Source organism: Natator depressus, chromosome 1 (assembly GCF_965152275.1).
Source record: "Natator depressus isolate rNatDep1 chromosome 1, rNatDep2.hap1, whole genome shotgun sequence".
In the NCBI taxonomy this organism is placed as follows: Eukaryota; Metazoa; Chordata; order Testudines; family Cheloniidae; genus Natator; species Natator depressus.
Genome location: NC_134234.1, coordinates 277,394,120 through 277,416,120, shown reverse-complemented (window position 1 = coordinate 277,416,120; position 22,001 = coordinate 277,394,120). Strand labels below are relative to the sequence as shown.

At 40.2% G+C, this 22,001-nt stretch overlaps 1 protein-coding gene across 12 annotated transcripts in view; it reads left to right on the top strand.

Annotated features, from left to right (window-relative positions):
• NAV3 (neuron navigator 3) overlaps positions 1-21,645 on the top strand; it is a 757,820-nt gene extending 736,175 nt beyond the window's left edge. For 8 of the 12 annotated variants that reach the window (XM_074941992.1, XM_074941993.1, XM_074941999.1 and 5 more), the window contains 11 exons: positions 627-801; positions 3,499-3,596; positions 4,787-4,882; positions 5,159-5,327; positions 6,103-6,338; positions 8,445-8,599; positions 9,659-9,730; positions 10,202-10,398; positions 11,142-11,260; positions 14,413-14,616; positions 18,867-21,645. In XM_074941992.1, the coding sequence (XP_074798093.1) occupies positions 627-801; positions 3,499-3,596; positions 4,787-4,882; positions 5,159-5,327; positions 6,103-6,338; positions 8,445-8,599; positions 9,659-9,730; positions 10,202-10,398; positions 11,142-11,260; positions 14,413-14,616; positions 18,867-18,986 (1,641 nt within the window). In that variant the 3' untranslated portion in view covers positions 18,987-21,645. The remainder of the gene's footprint in view (positions 1-626; positions 802-3,498; positions 3,597-4,786; positions 4,883-5,158; positions 5,328-6,102; positions 6,339-8,444; positions 8,600-9,658; positions 9,731-10,201; positions 10,399-11,141; positions 11,261-14,412; positions 14,617-18,866) is intronic. The other 4 variants (XM_074941998.1, XM_074941996.1, XM_074942000.1 and 1 more) reach the window with 3 other exon arrangements.
• Positions 21,646-22,001: the final 356 nt, after the last annotated feature.

Here is a 22,001-nt window from a genome sequence, read left to right as displayed (position 1 = left end):
ATCTGTCACTATATGTTTTCATCAAAAGTGGGGTTTTTTTTTGGCTCTTATGTGAACAATACCATGTTGGGATGATCAAAAACTGTGTCTGATGTCAACAAGGGTTATGAAACAGTTAAACTATATTATTTTTATTGTTTGGTTTTAATTTCGTATCTCCTTGGTGACGTCATTGATTCAATGTACTTCTAGCGGCAACGGTAGTCTTCTGTGACTTTAGCAGCATTATCTAGCTGAGATTTTAGTAACCACTTAAATGAAATAACTATTATATAAGATATTTGACACAGTAAAATGGCTTTCTGGAGTGAAAATTCCAAGTGCAATATGTCAGACCTGTAGTAAACACAAGGACTTGAACATTGTGTTGATCAGCGGTGATATTGATGCAAGAGTAAAAGGAGCTTTTAGCATTCCCCCGCCCCTTCCCATTTCAGCACTGAAGGGAATCCAGTTTCTGCTAACTGTATTGTACTGTTGATATATTGTTGCATGCTGCTACAGAGCTACTCAATCAGTTAGCTCTTGCTGGTGAGCAGCAAGTTGCCTGAACAACCACCCAGTGCTCAGTGGTTTTCAGAGACAAAAATCTCCCATGTTTCTATACTGATTTCTTTTTGTTTTAGAATGAAATTGAGATACTGAAAGCTGAAAACGATCGCTTAAAGGCAGAGACCGGAAATACCGGGAAGCCGGCTCGACCATCTTCTGAGTCTTCAAGCAGCACATCCTCTTCTTCATCACGGCAATCATTAGGGCTTTCTTTGAACAACTTGAATATCACAGACTCTGTTACGTCAGGTGAATAATACATATATATATATACACATGATTAACATGAATGTATTTTTCTTTCATTTTTATCTTCTTAAAGGTCCATATTTCAAATGTGCCTTCTGAAACTACACATGCATTGATTTGTATGCATAAACCTCAGATCTGCATGGCTAATGGGTGTTTGCACATGGACATCACAAACAGTTTTGGTGATCTCTTTTGAAAATTTGGCTTTAGAAGTCAGAGAATAGTAATATCAGATTATTTATCCTACACACAGTATGTTCCTAGCTCCTAGCAATGTTTCTCTTTGATTTTTGTATGCTACGGCTTGATATTTGATAAGAAGGGCACCATTGTAGAACAGGTGCCAAAGAACTGCTGAAATATGCATCTTTGTGGGACAAATGTGAGAGTAGTTGCTGAAACGTTCCCTTTTATCTGCAGATATTGTATTGTTCATTTCCTGCAGATTCCTTAAGAATGCACCATTTCTGCAATCAGGAAGGAAAGTGAACACTGTTTAGAATTAGATTCTAATAATTTGTTGTGGAATACTGATATGTAGTCTAGGTTAAGATGACCTTTTTTCTTTCCATATACAGTCGGGTCCAGATCAACCCATTTACCACTTACTGTAGTGCCAAATCCTGCTCTGCTCACTAAATCCTCTTATTGACTTCTGTGGTAATCCCCAGGTAGAAAAGCAACCAGGATTTAGGTTCTGAATATTCCCACATTATACAATACCATAGTGTCTGAGAATAGATAATCCCAATCTCCCCACTGTAATTCTTCTGCACTCATTGCATACAGTGGCCAAGAAACAGGAGTACTGTCTCAACTGTTAGAACGATGAGCATAGCAGAAGCAGAGAAACCATCAGTAATGCACATCTGTAGAAAGTATAATGCAATCTCTGGAAGCAATAACAGTGTGGCTAATAATTATAGATGGAGTCTGGGCAATACTACAGCTGGGGATGTGCCAAACTGCCTGACAATAATTTGAGTTGGCAGTCAGTCACAGTATCTTGCCAGTCATTGATTACATGGGTATTTGAGCCTCTCTTCTGGTTTAATTTTATATTTTATATGAAAATCAGCATGTTTTTCTTTACACGCCAGCCCTTTTGTTGCCTGGATTAACTCACTGAATGGATGAGGCTGTGTTGTCCCTGGACAAGGCACGATGTGTTTTTTCTACTACAAACACATTCATTCAGTACCTGGGAGGAAAAGTCTTATTGTGCTTCCCCCCTCACCCCCCCAACTCTATGGGAGGAAGCCCCTAATACCAGAGCAGTGGTCTGTTCAATAGTACTAAATTTAGAAACCTTTTCATGAATAGATCCTGAAATTGCAGCTCCAGATCTCTTGGTTCTGACTAAATCTAGAGTTCTATTAAGTCAGGTACAGCAAAAAAACAACAATAACAACAAAAAAACACTGTAGACTGTGTATAATTCTGTGTGTGTTATTTATGCATGCTCTTCTAGTATGCAAGCTGATTACTTCTGATTATAAGAACTAACAAGTCTAAGGACATACAGAGGAGAAGAAAATCCCATTCAAACATGTACCCATTCCAATCTAAACAATGCCTATCATTTTGCTATGGCAGCAGGAAGCTTGCAAGTGTGTGAAGTTTCCACCATCAAATCTTCTAGGACTGTTGTAGAAACCAACAGGTTATTAACCAGAGGCTCTGGAGCAGTGGTCCAGTTAAGTGTGCTTGAGGGTTGCAAGACTCCTAACTGGAGTCTGCTCCATTGGCAAGGCAAGCTATGATGGGGAAGAATAGAGATTTTGAATTATTCAGACAGTTAGTGAAAAGCCCCCAAGAGTGGAAGCCTTCATGCTATGCTAAAAAATCTTTGTGGGGAAAGGGCAGTTTGAGTTCCTTGCAGGAATATTATGCAGGAGCCCTGTTGAAGGAGCTCAAGAAACAGATGTCTAGGGGAAAATGGAGATTCTCTCTATCTCCAAGACCTCTGTGAAGTCCTACATTGCAACCCCATCGTCAGAGAAGTGGCCAGACACCGAGTGAGTCTAGACTGAATACAAAGCAGTTTCCTGGGCAAGTTCTTCCTTCTGATCAAGGAAGTTGATGACATGAAAAGAACAAGAAGGGAATGCATCTTTAGAAGCTGCATCATGAGGAAAGAGGGACTCTTCCATGTAAATATGCTTCATAGGTGTAAGGTAAAGTCTGTTGGGAAGGGAAAGTAAAACCCAATGGGCTTACAGCAGCAAGAGTTTTGGCTTCAGGATTTTCTGTTTTTCAACTGACAGCATTTTAAAGGGCAAGGTGGACATCCAAAGATTATGTTTCTACATAATATGAGGTTTAAACTAGGTTGTCACGTGGATCCGTGGTAGTTTTGAACACACTCCAGTAAGGAAAGCAAAGAAAAAAATGTATTGTAAGTAACTGAATGTATAGGTCCTTATCTCAGGATATACACAACCAAAGCTTATTAGGAACGATTGCCTTCACCAGCTGACAAATCATTACTTTTTCATTTCCAACAGCAATGGAGGAGAAGTAAGTAGCAATTAAAGCAATCATACTGCAGATTGTTGTGATAGATGGTTGTGATAGCAGCCTTTCTTACTAAAAGACCTTGCAGCAAACATTAAAATAACAAGTAAAACAAAGCTTATATCGCTTCTCAGTTTAATCACGTTCTATAAAATATGTTTGCTTCTTGTGTTGTAGATATTTTACTGGATGATGTCACAGATGGAGCCCACCCCAAAGAAGGCCACAGTGTTAAAATTATAGTCACCATAAGTAAGGGCTATGGTCGATCTGAGGTACATTCATTTTCCTGAAGTCCTAGAATCACAGATATAGTAAATACCACCACTATAGCTGAGCTATTTTCACTTTTTTCAGTCAGGGACTGAAAGTCAAACATTCAACATACACCCTTTTTTTAAATCCTTTTTTCCTATATTTTTATCTAATCCAGGCATGGTCAAATGCAGTCCCCAAATCTTCTGCATTATGGCCTATTGCTGCTTCTATGAAGGCTCAGACTAGGGTGACCAGATGTCCCAATTTTATAGGGACAGTCCCAATATTTGGGGCTTTTTCTTATATAATTGCCAATCACCCCACACCTGCTGTCCTGATTTTTCACACTTGCTATCTGGTCACCCTAGCTCAGACAGACTACTAGTCTGACTCACTTTAAATTGGAGTAGTGCATACTGGGACCTGTAGTCTCTTCAGATGGGCTTCGGTTAAAAGTAGTGGTCATTGTAATTTAAGTATAGCCCTTGGCGAGTTGCAAGTATGCTCCTCACGTGGACAAAATTGAGATGTCTGAGTTAATCAATTTTGAATCATATTCTCATGATCTCACATTTTGTATTCCAAAAATCTTTTTAATATAGTGTAACCTGTGTTTGTATACAGTGAGTCTTACTTTATTTTTATCGCTCAGGTGCCACCACAAGTCTACATCACTTTTGCACAAATGGTCCCAAACAACTAAGCTAAAAGTATTAGCTCAAAGTCAAAAATTTATAATATAGTTTCAACCATAGATTTCTTAAAGAAAAGAAATCAATTTGACTACTTTGAAGTTAAGTGACTCAGTGTGAAGGGATAGGAGCTTACTTGGTCACAATTCAATATTTTTATACTACTAGGCCCAGATTCTGCCCTGCTATAAGGCAGCTTTGTACTACCCCATGAAGCAAAGGCCAACCATTGATGTTTAACTCATGCATGTAACCCTAAATACAGGAGAAACCTTAGAGCACTGTAATCTATGTAATGTACTTTATTTCCACATATACAACAATATAATTAAAATAATAGGTGGACAATGGCATGAAGTAAGACTGAAGTGCCCACCTTAACATTACTTATACCTATTTTTATGTGTTAATTACTAAGTTTTAGCCTTGTATCTTAGCGATCTTTAATGTGGGTGGCAAACTGATTTCCTCCAATTTTAGTCCAGTTTGTGAATGCTCTCTCTTTCTCTTTATAGGATCAAAAGATGCAGGCATATTTGATAGGATCCATTGGGGTTAGCGGGAAAACCAAATGGGATGTTTTAGATGGAGTAATTAGACGTCTCTTTAAGGTGGGGCATTTAAAATTCGGTTGATCAGTTAATTCCATATTCTTTGTCTCCCATAAATTTCCTTGCTTAGTTTTGACTTGAGTAATTCATTTTTTTCATATAGCTTAAGTTAATGCTTTTGCTCTTTTTTAAGTTTATATATGCTGCTCTGTAATGCATAGATCTGAGTCTTCTTTAAATGGGACTCCACCTACACTAAAGTATGTGTTTTAATAACTTGTCTCACATGAGATGACCATGCATGCTTTTATATCTTGTATGTATGTATAATTTTAGGAATATATCTTCCGAGTGGATCCAGCTACTAGCCTGGGTTTAAGCTCCGATTGTATTGCTAGCTACTGTATAGGGGATTTAATCAGAGCCCATAGCCTGGAAGTGCCTGAACTGCTGCCTTGTGGATATCTGGTTGGAGATAATAACATCATCACCGTGAACCTGAAAGGTAAAACCACACCTATGTTTTTCAGATATTTTTCTCTTCTTTGTTATATCCCTCCCAACCCCTCTATTTATCATTTAAACCTGACCTTTTTTCACCCCGTGTCCAGCACAGGAAGTCATTTGTCATGTAAGTTCTTTGTATGTGTTTGTATAGTACTTAGCACATTCAGGCATCTTGGTGCTTTGAAGTATAAATATTAAATAATACAAAAAAATATTTCTCTTTTTCTCTCACTGACTTTAAAGTCACAGAAAAGGACAAATGGCTTTAATAGTGACCCGGGACAAAATTCAGGCATTTCATTCAGAAATGTTTCTAAGCCATCCTGCTCCACAATAGGGACTTTAAATATTTCAAAGAGCTGTAGATTTTTTCCATGTTGGGGCCTTCAAAAGGACTTTGCATCATTTGATGTGATATCTTTCTGCTGGTAACCCTTGTTGCTGTCACTTCAACCTTTTTATCTTAAATGCCTTTAATGTTTGAAACGCACATCTCTGCCTCACTGAGCCTTCTCTTCACATTTACTCTGATTTTGTTACTCCCACCCAGCTACTCGTGGTGGTGGTGCTGGTGCTGTTTTATCTTTTTGTCCCTTAGGAAGTATCTGTGCAATTCCAACTGTATTCAAACCCTGGAGAAGATAGAATTATTAGATAGGAGAATTTACCTGCTCTCAGCATGGCATGGATGTCAGCAGACACCATGCTGATTTTATGCTTATTTTAGACATCACCTTGAATGGAGACAAGTTATTTTTTTCTTTTATTCCCAGGAGTGGAAGAAAACAGTTTGGACAGTTTTGTGTTTGATACACTAATTCCTAAGCCAATTACCCAACGGTACTTTAATTTATTGATGGAGCATCACAGAATCATCCTGTCAGGACCCAGTGGCACTGGAAAGACCTATTTAGCCAACAGACTGGCTGAATACATAATAACTAAATCGGGCAGGAAAAAAACTGAGGATGCAATTGCTACTTTTAATGTAGATCACAAATCAAGCAAGGTAAGTTACAATTAAAAATGACGAATTCGTTGCCTGATTTGTAGTAATGAGCAAGAGTTAGTCCTGCTAATTTACACATTGCTCTATTCCCTGGTTTTGTGGTTTCCTATAGAGATTGAACCTCTAATCAGAGTGAAACATGCAGCCACAACTCTCTGTAATCTGAATAGTGCATCGTGTGTGGAAGAGATGAATTTTGGGGTACTTGTCGGACTTCCACTTCACAAGATGATAAAGGCAGAATAAAATGCCATCTTAACTCTAGTCCATGGAGTTCCAGTAACTTCTCTCTCTGAATACATTAGCTGTACAATATAGTGCTAGTCTGACTTGCATTTTGACAGTGAAAATGGTTGCCCAAAATTACTGGATGGGAGTAGGAAGGGTGATCTAGTGCACAGGGCACTGGATTAGCACTTGGGTTCAATCCCTTGCTTAGCACTATATAGGTTCTGGTTGCTGCTGTTTTCTCCTGAAATCTACAGTTGTGGTGCTGCTAATACAATATTTAGCCCAGGCTTCAGACAACATGCAGGTCGAATTAACTATTACCTCAGGTTGCCAAGGTATTGAGGGGATAACCATATTACCCACAAGTAACTCACAAGCCACCTATTACCCTAAACAGGGTGTGTAAATTGATTGGTACCCAAAAAAAGATCAGAAAATCAATATGTTTGCTTAGAGTTTTGTGATGAGCATGTAGCACTGTTAGCATAGATTGAGAAGAAAGTCCACACAGACCACAGAGGGGATAAGAGAACTATTCCATCATAAACACCTATTTTCATTCCCTTTATGCAAATGATTTGTGATATCATTCACTCTGACAGAGAAGTGCTCACATTTATCAGAATTATATATATATAGAATATATAATGTGAGTGAGTCACAAAAACATTGCTTTGCTGGCTCACTGGCAAGTGCATGTGTGTATTTTCCTTTCATTTTTTTCTTCATTTTGTGCTAAGATTATTTGACAAGTAAACCTCTTAGTTTGTAATAAAGAAAAAATAAACCCTTGTCATGTGTGCTTGAACAATATAGATGGTGCTACAGAGCTAAACTATGAGGAAACTCATGATTTTCCCCCAAGGCACCTGGTCGGAAACAGCCTAACATATTTATGCAACCAAACAAGAACTTTCCCAAAGCAACAAATAACATGTTTCTACTTTCAAAAAATGATTTTGCTATCACTGATCCAGGAAATGTTCTAGTATAATGAGAATGAGATTTCTGTCCAAAGTGCCAGGGATTCACAACAAGGATTGTTGAGAGACCGTGTACCGATATTGTGAAATCACTGAGGCAAATTCTGAGTGATGCGGGAAATGAAAAATCCCTATCCTAAGAAAGTGCAGGCTGAGCCGTGCTCTCATTGCTGTGCTGTCTGCTATACTGTAGATTGCACACAAGGGACAGCTAAAAAGCTGGACTAGCCAGGAGACTGAGGAACAACAAACCATCAAGAGCAAAATAAATTGTCATGATTACAGACCATTCTTCCCCAACCCCAAATCCACCGTTACTCCACAGGTAGCTGGCTGACAGAGAGAAATAAACGTAAGCAATACACTTTATTGTGGCATGTGACATAGCCGCCCCAAAGGGTTCAACAGGTGGTCTGTGAGGGGATGAAGATGATGGGCAGAAATCTGAGGGAATGGGATCAGTGAACTAGATGAGATAACAATCTATTGTTTTAATTGGGTTAATTTGGTGTTCCTAAAAGTGGGGGACTGATATGTGAACTAAATAGCTCAGCCTTTTGGTAATGTAATATAGAGTCTTTTATTACTGGATTGCTGAGAAATGTATCCTCAGGATAGCAGGACACAAACTTTATTACCTTACCTTTAGTGAGACTTACCTACATTTTCGTTTTCACTATACCATGTCAGGTATATGTTTTTCTCTATATACAGCTGAAACTTCAGTTTTGCCCTGGCTGAGAAACAAGTCTTTGGGGTTATGGGAACTCAGTTGAGATATAAGCTGTGGGGGAAATTTCTTAACTCCCCTTTGTGCCTTTGAAAATCTCCCCCCTACTAAATGACTAAATGCATTTTACTCTCCTGTTTTATTTGTTTTCTTTTGCTGAAGGATCTGCGTCAGTACCTAGCTAACCTGGCTGAGCAGTGCAGTGCTGACAACAATGGTGCTGATCTCCCTGTAGTAATAATTCTTGATAACCTCCACCATATTGGTTCTTTGAGTGATATCTTCAATGGTTTCCTCAATTGTAAATATAATACATGGTAGGTAGCAGGTCTTAATTCCCCTGACTCTGTGATTAAAACAATTGAAAGCTCTTTATTAGTGTGATATGATGAAATATGTTATAAGGAACCCTTGTAACTCATATCCCGGTTCAGCAAAGTACTTAAGCATGTGCTTAACTTTAAATATGTGAGTAATTCTATCCCTATTCAGCCAAGCACTTGTGTGTACTTCACTTAAAGCATATTTTAATGGCCACTGACTTCAATGACATTTAAATGTATGCTTAAAGTTAAGCATGTGCTTAAATTCTTTGCTGAATCAGGATCTTAACCCCTTCCACTGCTGTAGAACACATCTGTGTCATGGAACACAGGCACATTAGTTCCAGAAGATCCCAGAGCCTGTGGGACGGTAACAACAGATGCATGATGGTAGTTATCCATAAGGTGTTTTCCTGGATACAGGATGGACCCATGGAGTATGCTATACGGTAGCTGCTGTTTTGTGGTAGACCTGTGGTTTCCAACAGCTATACTGTGAGCCAAACATTTACCTGGTTGTAGAAGAGTGGAAAAGTTGTTTAGACATAGTACCAAAGGAGAATGTGATTGACTAGCTGTCTTGTGTGGTCAAAAAAGAATAAAAAGTAATTAAGGTATTTGAAAACTGCTAGCGGCCTATTAATCAAGCTATTTCTGCTATAAAAGTGCCTGTGGTAAGGGCTTCCCTTCATAAAATATTTGTGTATTATGGCTCAGTGCTCCTAAGATTCACTGGTTCCTGGAAGTAAAACCACTAAACAGGCCACAGATAATGAGGTATATGAGCACTGTTTTGCTTCATTTATTTTTAGTGCTTATGACCACTAGTAAAATATAAGTGTGAAAAGGAAAAAAAAAAAAGCAAGAACAAATATACTAAAAATAAGTCTGGCCAGAAATCATTGGAATTTGAGACCAAACAGCATCTGCACTTTCTTTTGTCAAAGATGGCTCCAGGCAAGATAAAAATAAAGAATATTTTCTGAACAGCCTCCTGGATGGATTCTGTGGCAGTGAAGCTTCCTACTAAATGTATTACTTTTCTCTTTTTAGTCCCTATATTATTGGAACAATGAACCAAGGGGTTACTTCATCACCAAATCTAGAGCTGCATCACAATTTCAGGTAAATACACTTTCTTTGTCTTTAAATGTGTCTGTTTTCCCCTGTGCAGGCCTCTCAGCCTTCCTTCCTCTCATTCCAGCTTATCCTCCAACACCCATCTTGAATTTAGTCACGCTCTACAGCTGTTTGCCTCTTCCCCCTTTCCCTTAATGACAGCTGTCTGTGTGGCACTTTTCCGCCTGGCAAAACAGACAGAATATCATTCCTGCTACCCTACTGCCATGGCAGCAGGGTGTTCAGAATTGTAGTAATATGCCCACCTTATAACATACTGGATTTCCATTGGCTCAGAAAGCACAGGCACTGAGATCACCCTTGTGATACAGACTAAATAGATCCTTATGATTTATTATTAGAATTGACTTTTAGTAGATAAGCAGCATTAAACACTGATGTCACTGTTTCTGTGTTTAAGATGGAAGGCAATGTTTATTCGTTGTATGATTATTTGATGTTTTCTCTTCACATTAGGTGGGTGCTATGTGCTAATCACACAGAACCAGTAAAAGGTTTCCTGGGCAGGTATCTGAGAAGGAAACTGATTGAGACAGAAATAGAAAGGAACATGCGCAATAATGACCTCATCAAGATCATTGACTGGATCCCTAAGACATGGCATCATCTCAACAGCTTTTTAGAAACACACAGCTCTTCAGATGTGACCATTGGTGAGTCCTTGCAAGACCGTGTGCTGCTAGACTTTTCTCAGCCAGCAGAGTGAAAGATGGGTAAAGCCTGAACCTTTCATAAAGTTTGTAGAAGTTGAATTGACTTAGTAAAATCTTGTGTTTAAGCTGAGACTGAAAACATTAAATCACCATGGGAAATATGCCTTGCCAACCTGACTGAAACAAGGGAGTAATGGAAATTTCATGGGGAAGTCTGTTCTCCTGGGATTTCTATCCTTACTACTGGACTAAAGAGTTTCATATACAGTGTTTGCCATGGAAACATCGACCTGTACCAAGAATCTCCCCCCTAACCGTGTCTACATTTAAAAGCTTTGCTGCTTATCTACGCACTATAATTAATGTAGACACAGTTACGCTGGTATAAAAGAGCTTGTGCTGATATAGCTAATTTGGGTTCAGCAAAGTGAAATAAACTATACTGGCATAAGCACTTTTCTGTTGGTGTAACCGTGTCTTCATTAAGGCTTATAATGGCAAAATATCACATCCCTTTAGCTTTGCCACTAAAACATTCAAGTGTAGTTCAGACCTTAGAAGAGGGGGAGACAGACTCTAATTTTTTAATAAAATGAAGCTGAACTCAGTACGAGCCAATAATTGTAGTGCTGGATAAACATTCTCTTTATTCAAGTTTGCCATGGTAGTCATCTTCCCTTACATTTTTTGGAAGGTTTTTTCCTCACAGTTCATGTTATTTAACAAAAAACTTTTCTTCTCAGGTCCTCGCCTTTTCCTCCCCTGCCCCATGGATGTTGATGGCTCCAGAGTGTGGTTCACAGATCTTTGGAACTATTCTTTGGTGCCATATCTTCTGGAGGCCGTGAGAGAGGGACTTCAGGTATGTAGGTAGAAACACTGTCTTGCTTCAAAAGAAAAAGCATTTTTTGGTTTTGTTTTTGTAAGCTTTTTCCAGGGTACGTTTCAGAAATGCATCAGAGTGATGCGTTGTGCCACAGTGACAAAAAAAGGGGGTAGAATTCTAGAAGTAAGCATCAGACCCTTTTTCTCCTGCACTTCCTGATGAATGATTTGGCTTTTCTTAAGACCGTGCTTGTCTGTGACACGGTGATACACTCTTGTTCTTCTCTTCACTTGTATGTAATGAAGAGGAGGAATTCAGGGTCACCACACCCATTGCGAGTGAGGATTTCACAGGGGAAGGACCTCAAGGACTCTATACTAGTGGAGGAACAGGCTGCAGCAGAGCTCCGACCTTGTCCCCGTGGGTCCCACGCTTCCAGGCGGTTTATGCTAGCCTCAGAGGCTCACTGCCACCCTCCATGTAGCCCTTCTCTTTCTAGGGCCAGGGTACAGTCTACTGAGTCCTTTTCATCATAAGCCAGGAAGGAGGTTGATGAGAAAACTCCCGCAGTCTGTTGTTCCTACTGGCTTATTCGAGAACAGTTTAGCCTCCTGTCCTGGCAGGGGCCTGTCTCCCCCTCACAGGAGGTGTTTCTGTAATGGCAGGTTGGGGGGAGCCCGGGCCCGCCCTCTACTCTGGGTTCCGGCCCAGGGACCCTAATGGCAGCAGCTGTTGGCAGCCGACCTTTCGCTGCCAGAGTTGCTACATTTCCCTAGGCCACTTCCCCACAGCTTCCCTGCTTCTCTCTCTTAACGCTTTCTTCACCCTTACCTTAGGGCTCCCTTTCCAGTGGCTTGAGAGTGTCTTCATTATCCAGCCCATCAGCCACACTTCCTCTCCTCTGGCTCCCTGTCTCTCTTCAGACTGACTGGAGGAAGCCCTTTTATTGTATCAGAGGGGCTTTAATTAGAGTCAGGTGTTCACATTAGCTTAACAGCCTCACCTGACTCTTTGCAGGTTAATTGGAGTCAGGTGTTCTCCTTAGCCTAACAGCTTCAACTGACTCTTTTCGCAGGCTAATTGGAGTCGTGTGTCCACGCGAGCCTGGAGTAGCCCCTGCTCTGGTCAGTCAGGGAACAGAAAACTGCTTATCCAGTGGCCAGTATATCTGCCTTCTACTACTCTGCTGTACCCAACTGGACTGGGTCTATCACAAGGCATAGCAGAGATGTCCACCACACCCCCTCCTATCCCACCCACAACTCTTCCCAACATAGCCCATCGTTCCACATACACCGGGGTATGGACTGCAGCTGTTGTAGGAGGCAGTTCCCCCATGCTATGGTTATTTTCCAATGGGCTTCTTCAGCCACTTTAAGGCACTTTGCACCAAGGGTTGGTGGACATGAGAATCTGACTCTCTTTTGTCTTACTGCTCCCTCAGTTTCTGTCCTCTCTAATGTCTCTCTTATTCCCATCTTGTCTGTGGCATTTTTGCTTCTCTTTTCTTTCCTCTATATTCCTAACTATTCCCAAATTTCTTGGAGTAATCCTGCTACCTGATTTTTTTTTCCATTTTCTATTTGGCCCCTTTGCATTTGTTCTCTTTTTGTTCACTACAACTTTGCATGCTATGGAAAGAGAGACAAGGTGGGTGAGGAAATATCTTCTGTTGGGCCAGAAACAAGCTTTCGAGCTACGTAGAGCTCTGAGGAATTCAGAATTCTGAAGAAGAGTGCTGTGTAGCTCAAAAGCTTGTCTCTCTCACCAACAGAAGTTGGTCCAATAAAAAATATTACCTCACCCACCTTGTCTCTCTAATATCCTGGGACCAACATGGCTATAGCAACACTGCGAACAATATGGTGTGGAAACGTAACGTTTGCCAAAAATTAATCTGGTGATACAGCCAACGCTCATTGAAATTACTGCTTCATAGGGTGAGGTTTGGAATCTTGCATTATTGAAGCATCTCTCTTTTCTAAAACTGCTTGAACTAACTGAGATAGAGTACTGAACATATGATAGGCACTGTCATGCCAAGATTAGTGCGGCTTATTTAGACCCGAGGGGGAACTAATAAGAAAAAAAAATAGTGGTAGTCTCTCATGCTCCGCCCACATGCCAAGTCCCACCCACTTGAGACATTCAAATGAGTCATCTTCATAATATGGTTATGTCTTTTGTTTCTTGAGTACCTTAATAAGCAATGAAATAGTTAACATTTAAACTGCCCTCATTAAACTGCAGAGTTAAAACAAAAATAAACTTGATGTCAACAGGAGTAGTTCAATTAATTTTCACAATCATGAGGGCTACAGACTTTTTTTAAATAAAAACTTCAATTCTGGAGCACAAGATGGCAGCAGCCAGAAGAAATTATTGGTTTGCCACAAACCAGCCCAGTTCTTAGACATTCTGAATTGTTTAACAACAACATAATAATACACAGAAGTCCTACAGACTTGCTTTGTGTATATATATATATATAGATATAGCTATAGATATATATATACTGCTGGGCCTACACTATACAGAAAAGAAATGTTCTTATAAGAAGCAATAGGACCAAGATAATCTGAGTCCAGGAAAGATCGTTGTGACACTCAGAGAAAATAGGACTCTCTGAGTAAACTGGAGATAAAAGGAGCTAGGTGAATTTCTTCTCTTCACCTATTGAAGGTGCTCCCTACTTAAGATTAAAGAGGCTTGCTTATTGTTCTGCTACAGCTTCCCTAAGCCTGTGTAAATGGAACATCTCCGTTTATATTTCCTATGTCCCCCTTCTTTGCAAGATGCGTGAAAATAATGTCACTTAAAATGGGTTTGTATTTTCAAACTACCTCGCAAACAACTTCTTGTGATGTTTCTCTCTCCTTTCCCAAAGTTCCACTTCACATTTTATCAAAACCTGTAGCTTCTACTGTTCTCAATTTCTTTTTGTTCTCATTGGGGGTTGTTAGGTGTGGAGCACTTTTGAATACGCAGCCATTTCATTGAGTGCCTATTGGAAGTGAGCTCTTTTGAGCTTCAGGCCATTGCTGTGGGTGTTGAGCACTTTTGAAAGTTGAGTCTCTGCTGCAAAAGCTGTTTCGATGTATTTGATTTCATTTGTCTGATATTATAAATAGTAATGTATTGAAAAGCACGCAGTCTAAATAACTAAATGTATTATATCCCTAATTTAGATGTATGGTAAAAGAGCGCCATGGGAGGATCCCTCAAAGTGGGTAGCAGATACTTACCCGTGGAGCTCCGCACCTGTGCAGCATGAATGGCCATCATTACTTCAGTTAAGACCAGAAGACGTTGGGTTTGAGGGTTACGCATCGGCACAAGAAGGAACAACCTCCAAGCACATTCCACAAAGCGACACAGAAGGGGATCCCTTGGTAAGAACGAAGCTTTTTGTTTACCTTTGTAGTCTGTGTTTCAACCTAGCAATTTGAAATATAAAGAATATACCAGTTAACTGGTCTATTATGTATTTAATTTATATCAAAAAGAAGAAGAAAAGCAGGAGAACGTAGCAGAATAGAAAGCATCACCCTTATGTTACAATTTTAAAATCTCAGTAATTTCATTGTATGTACTTCCCATCGTCTAGGTCAGGGATCGGCAACCTTTGGCACGCGGCCCCTCAGGGAAATCCGCTGGTGGGCCGGGACGGTTTGTTTACCTGCAGCATCCGCAGGTTTGGCTGATCGCAGTTCCCACTGGCCTGGATGTGCTGGCCGCCGCTTCCCGCAGCCCCCATTGGCCTGGAACGGGGAACCATGGCCAGTGGGAGCTGCGATCAGCTGAACCTGTGGACGCTGCAGGTAAACAAACCATCCCGGCCCACCAGCAGATTCCCCTGATGGGCTGCATGCCAAAGGTTGCCGATCCCTGGTCTAGGTGCTTGCATGACCCTCATCATTATACTAGCTGAACACTTCACACACATTAATCAATTGACCCTCAAAACACCCTGTATAGTTGCAAAAAGAAAAGGAGGACTTGTGGCACCTTAGAGACTAACCAATTTATTTGAGCATAAGCTTTCGTGAGCTACAGCTCACTTCATCGGATGCATACTGTGGAAGGTGTAGAAGACCTTTTTATACACACAAAGCATGAAAAAATACCTCCCCCCACCCACTCTCCTGCTGGTAATAGCTTGTCTAAAGTGATCACTCTCCTTACAATGTGTATGATAATCAAGGTGGGCCATTTCCAGCACAAATCCAGGGTTTAACAAGAACGTCTGGGGGGGGGGGGGGTAGAAAAAAACAAGGGGAAATAGGTTACCTTGCATAATGACTTAGCCACATAAACACCACCCTATACCGGAAACCTACTGACCACTATTCCCACCTACATGCCTCCAGCTTTCACCCTGACCACACCACACGATCCATTGTCTACAGCCAAGCTCTGCGATACAACCGCATTTGCTCCAACCCCTCAGAAAGAGACAAACACCTACAAGATCTCTATCAAGCATTCTTACAACTACAATACCCACCTGCGGAAGTGAAGAAACAGATTGATAGAGCCAGAAGAGTTCCCAGAAGTCACCTACTACAGGACAGGCCTAACAAAGATAATAACAGAACGCCACTAGCCATCACCTTCAGCCCCCAACTAAAACCCCTCCAACGCATTAATAAGGATCTACAACCTATCCTGAAGGATGACCCGACACTCTCACAAATCTTGGGAGACAGGCCAGTCCTTGCCTACAGACAGCCTCGCAACCTGAAGCAAATACTCACCAGCAACCACATACCACACAACAAAACCACTAACCCAGGAACCTATCCTTGCAACAAAGCCCGTTGCCAACTGTGCCCACATATCTATTCAGGGGACACCATCACAGGGCCTAATAATATCAGCCACACTATCAGAGGCTCGTTCACCTGCACATCCACCAATGTGATATATGCCATCATGTGCCAGCAATGCCCCTCTGCCATGTACATTGGTCAAACTGGACAGTCTCTACGTAAAAGAATAAATGGACACAAATCAGATGTCAAGAATTATAACATTCATAAACCAGTCGGAGAACACTTCACTCTCTCTGGTCACGTGATTACAGACATGAAAGTTGCGATATTACAACAAAAAAACTTCAAAACCAGACTCCAGCGAGAGACTGTTGAATTGGAATTCATTTGCAAATTGGATACAGTTAACTTAGGCTTGAAGAGAGAGTGGGAGTGGCTAAGTCATTATGCAAGGTAACCTATTTCCCCTTGTTTTTTCCTACCCCTCTCCCCTTCCCCCCCCCCAAACGTTCTTGTTAAACCCTGGATTTGTGCTGGAAATGGCCCAACTTGATTATCATACACATTGTAAGGAGAGTGATCACTTTAGATAATCTATTACCAGCAGGAGAGTGGGGTGGGGGGAGGTATTTTTTCATGCTTTGTGTGTATAAAAAGATCTTCTACGCTTTCCACAGTATGCATCCGATGAAGTGAGCTGTAGCTCACGAAAGCTTATGCTCAAATAAATTGGTTAGTCTCTATGGTGCCACAAGTACTCCTTTTCTTTTTGCGAATACAGACTAACACGGCTGTTACTCTGAAACCTGTATAGTTGGTACATATTACCTCCATTTTACAGATGGGGAACTGAGAAACTGAGATTAAGTGACTTACCCAAGGTCTCACACACACAGTAGCAGAACAGGGAATCGAACATCCTTCTTCCCATTCATAGGAATATCTCAGAATAACTTATTATTGCATCATTGCTTACTATATCGGGGGGAAAAGTCAGTCAAAATCATTACAAAACAAAACATGTAATGCATTGTTTTATTTGCCCATTTAATATGCCCAAGGATGTTTGGATTTACTATTATGTCCCTTGCTAAAGGTATACTATATCAGCCCGACTAAAGTCCTATTATTTTATAAATCTCACTCGGTAGACTGCCTTTGTTATCATCCATAATTTAAATATAGAGAACCCCACTGCACCTACGCCGGGGGTGGTATTCTGAGAAATGGAGAAATCCCAAAGAAAAGGGACCTTCTCTGAAGAAAATGCTCCGAAGTAAATTGGCACTAAAGAAATTACTCCTGAGTCCCCACAAGTGCTCAAGGCGCTCATCTCCCAGAAATCAGACCATGAATCTCCAGATAATGTGGGGAATTAGCCTATATGACCCACTGTTTCCCACCTGACAAATATAGGAGTGGTCCTTTGGCCCTTTAGGATTTGCAGTGTGAGTGAATCTCCTGGCCACGCTCCGAGCCCATTCACTATCCCTTCCACATTGCAGTGTGCAGAAATGGCTAAGACTCCTCCATTGTAGTGCAGAAGTAGTGTCCCACCATAATGAATCTTTGCTGTCTGGACCCTCTCCCATCCCCCATGTAGCAAAAGCGTAGCATCTTCACTGCATTTAGGCTTGAACCTGCATGCGTGAAGCCAATGGGAGGATTGATACTGACTTCAGTGGTGATGAATCAGGTCCACTGACCCTGCATGAGATAACAAGGCATTTCAGAATTTGTCTCATACATAGAATGTAACACGTACGCACACACATCAGTATTTGTCTCATACATAGGGTATATAACACGCACATTGAATTTGGAGCTTAAAGCTGCTTCTTAGTATCCCCGGTACAATGTTCAAAGCTTATAGAATTATCTGTGAATGGTGTAGCTATGAAGTATAGGACATTCAAGGATTCCTAAGCAAACTTGAAAAGGGTTCACACAAATAAAATACCTTCCCTCTTCTTACCTTTCATTGCATATTTTTTTTGTTACAAGGAACCTGAACTGTTCACCTAAAATGTGGCACCTATAGTAATGTAAAATGTTCACCTATAGTAAAACTGTCTTAAAATTAGGTTAATGTTTTTCAGTGCTCTGAGGACTTTGGCATGAGTGCTGCTTTATAAATAAAATCATCGTCATTATACTGAGTTTGTCTCCAAGAATCTGAGCAATTTTCTCAGGCAGGCGTTGGCTTCTGAATGTTTATCAAATGCACTACAGGCTCCGATAATACCCAAATGAATTATGTTATGCTTCCCCTTTCCTCAGGACTATGGTCTGCTGTTTTCTGTTACTGTTCCTTTTGCTGAGGTCAGCTCTTGAGCAGCAGATGGTGCTCTTGTATGTAGCAGCTGGCTACAGTCCACCTCCCGACACACTCTCTCTCTCTCTCTCTCTCTGAGAGGGTGTGTGTGTGTTCGTGTGATCATGTTTGCAGTTGCTTTTCCAATTTATTCTGCCTACATTAGCCAAAACATTATTGGAGGCTTGACTGTCTCCAAATACGGGCCCAGATGTCCAGCTGTGATACTGTTTCCTTTGCCTGTCTGTGTTGCAGCTGCAGCCATTCACACCGCTGAATTGTAGAGTTATTAGGCAGCGCTCTTATATCCCTATGGCTTATTAGACCTTTACCACTCTGTGGTATTTATTTAAAGCACAGAAGGCTGGGCAAGGGGTGGCAGCCAGGAGGAGCCACTGATATTTTGCCCGTTCTGAAATCATTTTGCCCTTTCTCTCACTCTGGGTACCAGCACACTGCATACACCAGAATCGTTTAATTAATTTTTGACATAGCCCCTGCTGCATTAAATGCTACAGTGATTACATAAACATTTCCTTACCTCCTTTTTCAGATGAATATGCTAATGCGGCTCCAAGAAGCAGCAAATTACTCGAGTGCGCAAAGCTGTGACAGTGATAGCACCAGCCACCATGATGACATTTTGGATTCCTCTCTTGAATCAACTCTCTAGAGGGGATGAACCTTGGTAGAGGATTATTGTAAAATCTATTGCCACTGACTACTGCCAGGATTAAAGCAGCACACTGAGGTCCCTGAACAAGGGCGGTGTGTTGTAGGTAGGCAGGAGGCTTAACTCTGCAAAGTCAGGAATTAAAATCTTAAGTGGAAAGCTTGAATTTGTTTAATTTCAAGGCATTTCAATATCAGTGGAGCCAAGTAAGACTCCATTAATCAACTGGAAAGGGCCCTAAATGGAGGGCAACTAAGCAGATTGCACATGTGTTAGCCAAACTGGAACCTTTTTTTGTTTTTCCTCTCTCTCTCTTTAAAAGTTTACAGTGAAAACTTTTTGTTTTTTCCTTTACTTTTCTCTGAGGTGCTGCGTTAGCAATGCAGTCTTCTGATCCTCTTCTGATCCTCTGTTGTGCCACATGGTGCTGGTCACAGGACTACAGTAGTGTTTGTCGTACACTACTGCCCATTCCAAAATGAATCAAAGATGATGATAGTAACTCAATAAGCACAAACAGTATTGTGCTATCACCAGAAAACACTACTGTGATATGCTGGATAAGTGCCAATTTAATTCTTAATTGCCATGGTCACAGTGACACTCTCCATGAAGTTTTTAGTGTACAAGTCACCGATTTTATAAAGTTGTTTTTACCACAAAGGTCTTTTTTAACCACCTGCCCACTCCTTTACAGTTTTATACCAATTATTAACCAACACTGACTAAAGGCTTTTTAGGGCTTCATTTGTTTGAGCCTTTTCAGTGGAAGAAGGAACATTTCCTATGGTGCTGTTTCACTGCCTTAAAACAGATTTCTAGAACAGTTTTACAGTTGGTTTAATTCCTAAACCATTGGTAATTTACACTGTTTTTTTTCATTTACTAACGAAATAACGTCAGTTAACACAGTAGCCTCATATCTGTATATCATGATTTTTTAAGAAATGGATAGGAGAAAGAACAGTTGCTATATAGTATTTTTATCTTGTGAATAGATTGCTCTGCCTACCCTAGGAAATATACAAGAAACCCAGAACCCACTTCCACTATCACCTAAAAGCTGAGAAAGCTGACCCAGGTCCATTCAGTCCTGTGGAATGGAGTTTTTGAAGATAGATGTTTCGAATTCTTATCCAGCAGAGCTGGATGCACTTGATGCAGCATGAGCACAAATATTTGTTTATTTTTTTTTCTTTTTCTAGTTTTAAGCATGTTGTTTTGATTGCTATTGTTGTACATGAAAAAAAATTAACAGCATTAAAGAACACTGAAGCAGTGATGTCCACTGTGGAAGAGGAAGAGTTTATACTGTAAAAGTGGGTTGGTTTTGCACAGTCTACTGGGTGGGTATTGTAAATATAAAAAGCCTTGCACAAATCAAAACAAACAAACAAGAAATTGTATTTTATCCTGTTGGTGTTAAGAGATGTTACACTTGCTGAGATTTCCTCAATGTTGCAAACAAAGACAGAATGCAAACCTTAAAAGCTGTTTTTAACCTCGTGTGTTTGTCCTGTATTTACAGTTGCTATGACTATGCAGGAGCTATCAATGCTAGAGTGAGCATGTTTCAATTTGTATATTAAGCCACTACATTTTGGGGGGCAAAAAATGAAATTTGAAGTGCATCTGTCGTGGCAGGCTACAAACAGATTGCATGAAAACTGATCAGAATAATTGGAAAAGCTATTGCCACAAGAAATAACTGGATAAAATAATTTTAAAAAAAGAATCCAAGGGCTATGGCATTGTGTATCCATACTGTACACTTAAATGGATGTTACCTTCAGGATGTGTAATTGGTGCTACTAACTCTTTGTGGCCACCCTGTGGTCATTTGCTGTAAAACAAAGACAAAGAAATCAATAGGAGTACTAGTGGCACCTTAGAGACTAACCAATTTATTCGAGCATAAGCTTTCATGAGCTACAGCTCACTGAGCTGTGGCTCACGAAAGCTTGTGCTCAAATAAATTGGTTAGTCTCTAAGGTGCCACAAGTCCTCCTTTTCTTTTTGCAAATACAGACTAACACGGCTGCTACTCTGAAAGAAATCAATGCAGTTTTCAATGGCACTGAGCTGCATCAGTGAATCTAGCAGTCCCTACACGGTGCTATTGCCCTAGTACAAACTCTAATTGATTTTATGCATGTAGAATGTAGTCAGACTGATGTGGAGCCCCAAAAGTTAGATCAGTTTCTATTGTAAAACATCAGCACATGTATCTGAGAGCTGACTAAAAAACCAGCTGCTCTTTGTTATATATGTGTTCTGAACAAATTTGCAAATCTTTTCCTTCCATTTTTGACACAAACACACACAATATTACCATATACAAAACTTCCTGCAATACATCTCAGTGAGTCCACCTAGTTTACAACTTAAAAATTGTTTGTGAAACATTTGTCTGTATACATTTTATATTTTGTACATTTTTTGATGTAACATATCATGTAAATAGACAGAAACAGTGAAATAAATCATCTGAAAAGTTTTGTAGTCTTTGTAAAGCCCTAATAATAAGTATTTGGTGTCATCGGACTTAACTGGATGATGTATTTTTATTGGTTTATTGTTCCTCTAGCTTGTAAACCAGCTTGCATATATTTTTTTGCAGGTGTGCACACTGTATCTGTCTAAATTATTACTTTGTCATTAAAGTGGAATTATTTATTGAAAGTGCAGTCTGGTGTCTTTGCAATCAGGAATACTGAATGATTGGGTGGTATTTCAAAGGTAAAACGTAAACAAAATGGCAAATGGAAGGAAGTAATTTTCTATATATACTGCATAACTAATCTTTATAAGAACGAAAGCATGTATTCTCTCTCGTTCCAGTGATCCTTTTGCTGCTTTTGAATGACAACTTCCAGGCAGAACTGCAAAACAGAGTGGCTAAGTAGTTTAGGAACAATCTAAGGGCCTCATTCTCGATTCCACCCGTTTTATTCAAGTGCAACACTACTGGTTTCACCCATGTAAAATTGTTCCTATAGTATATAAGATTTTAGG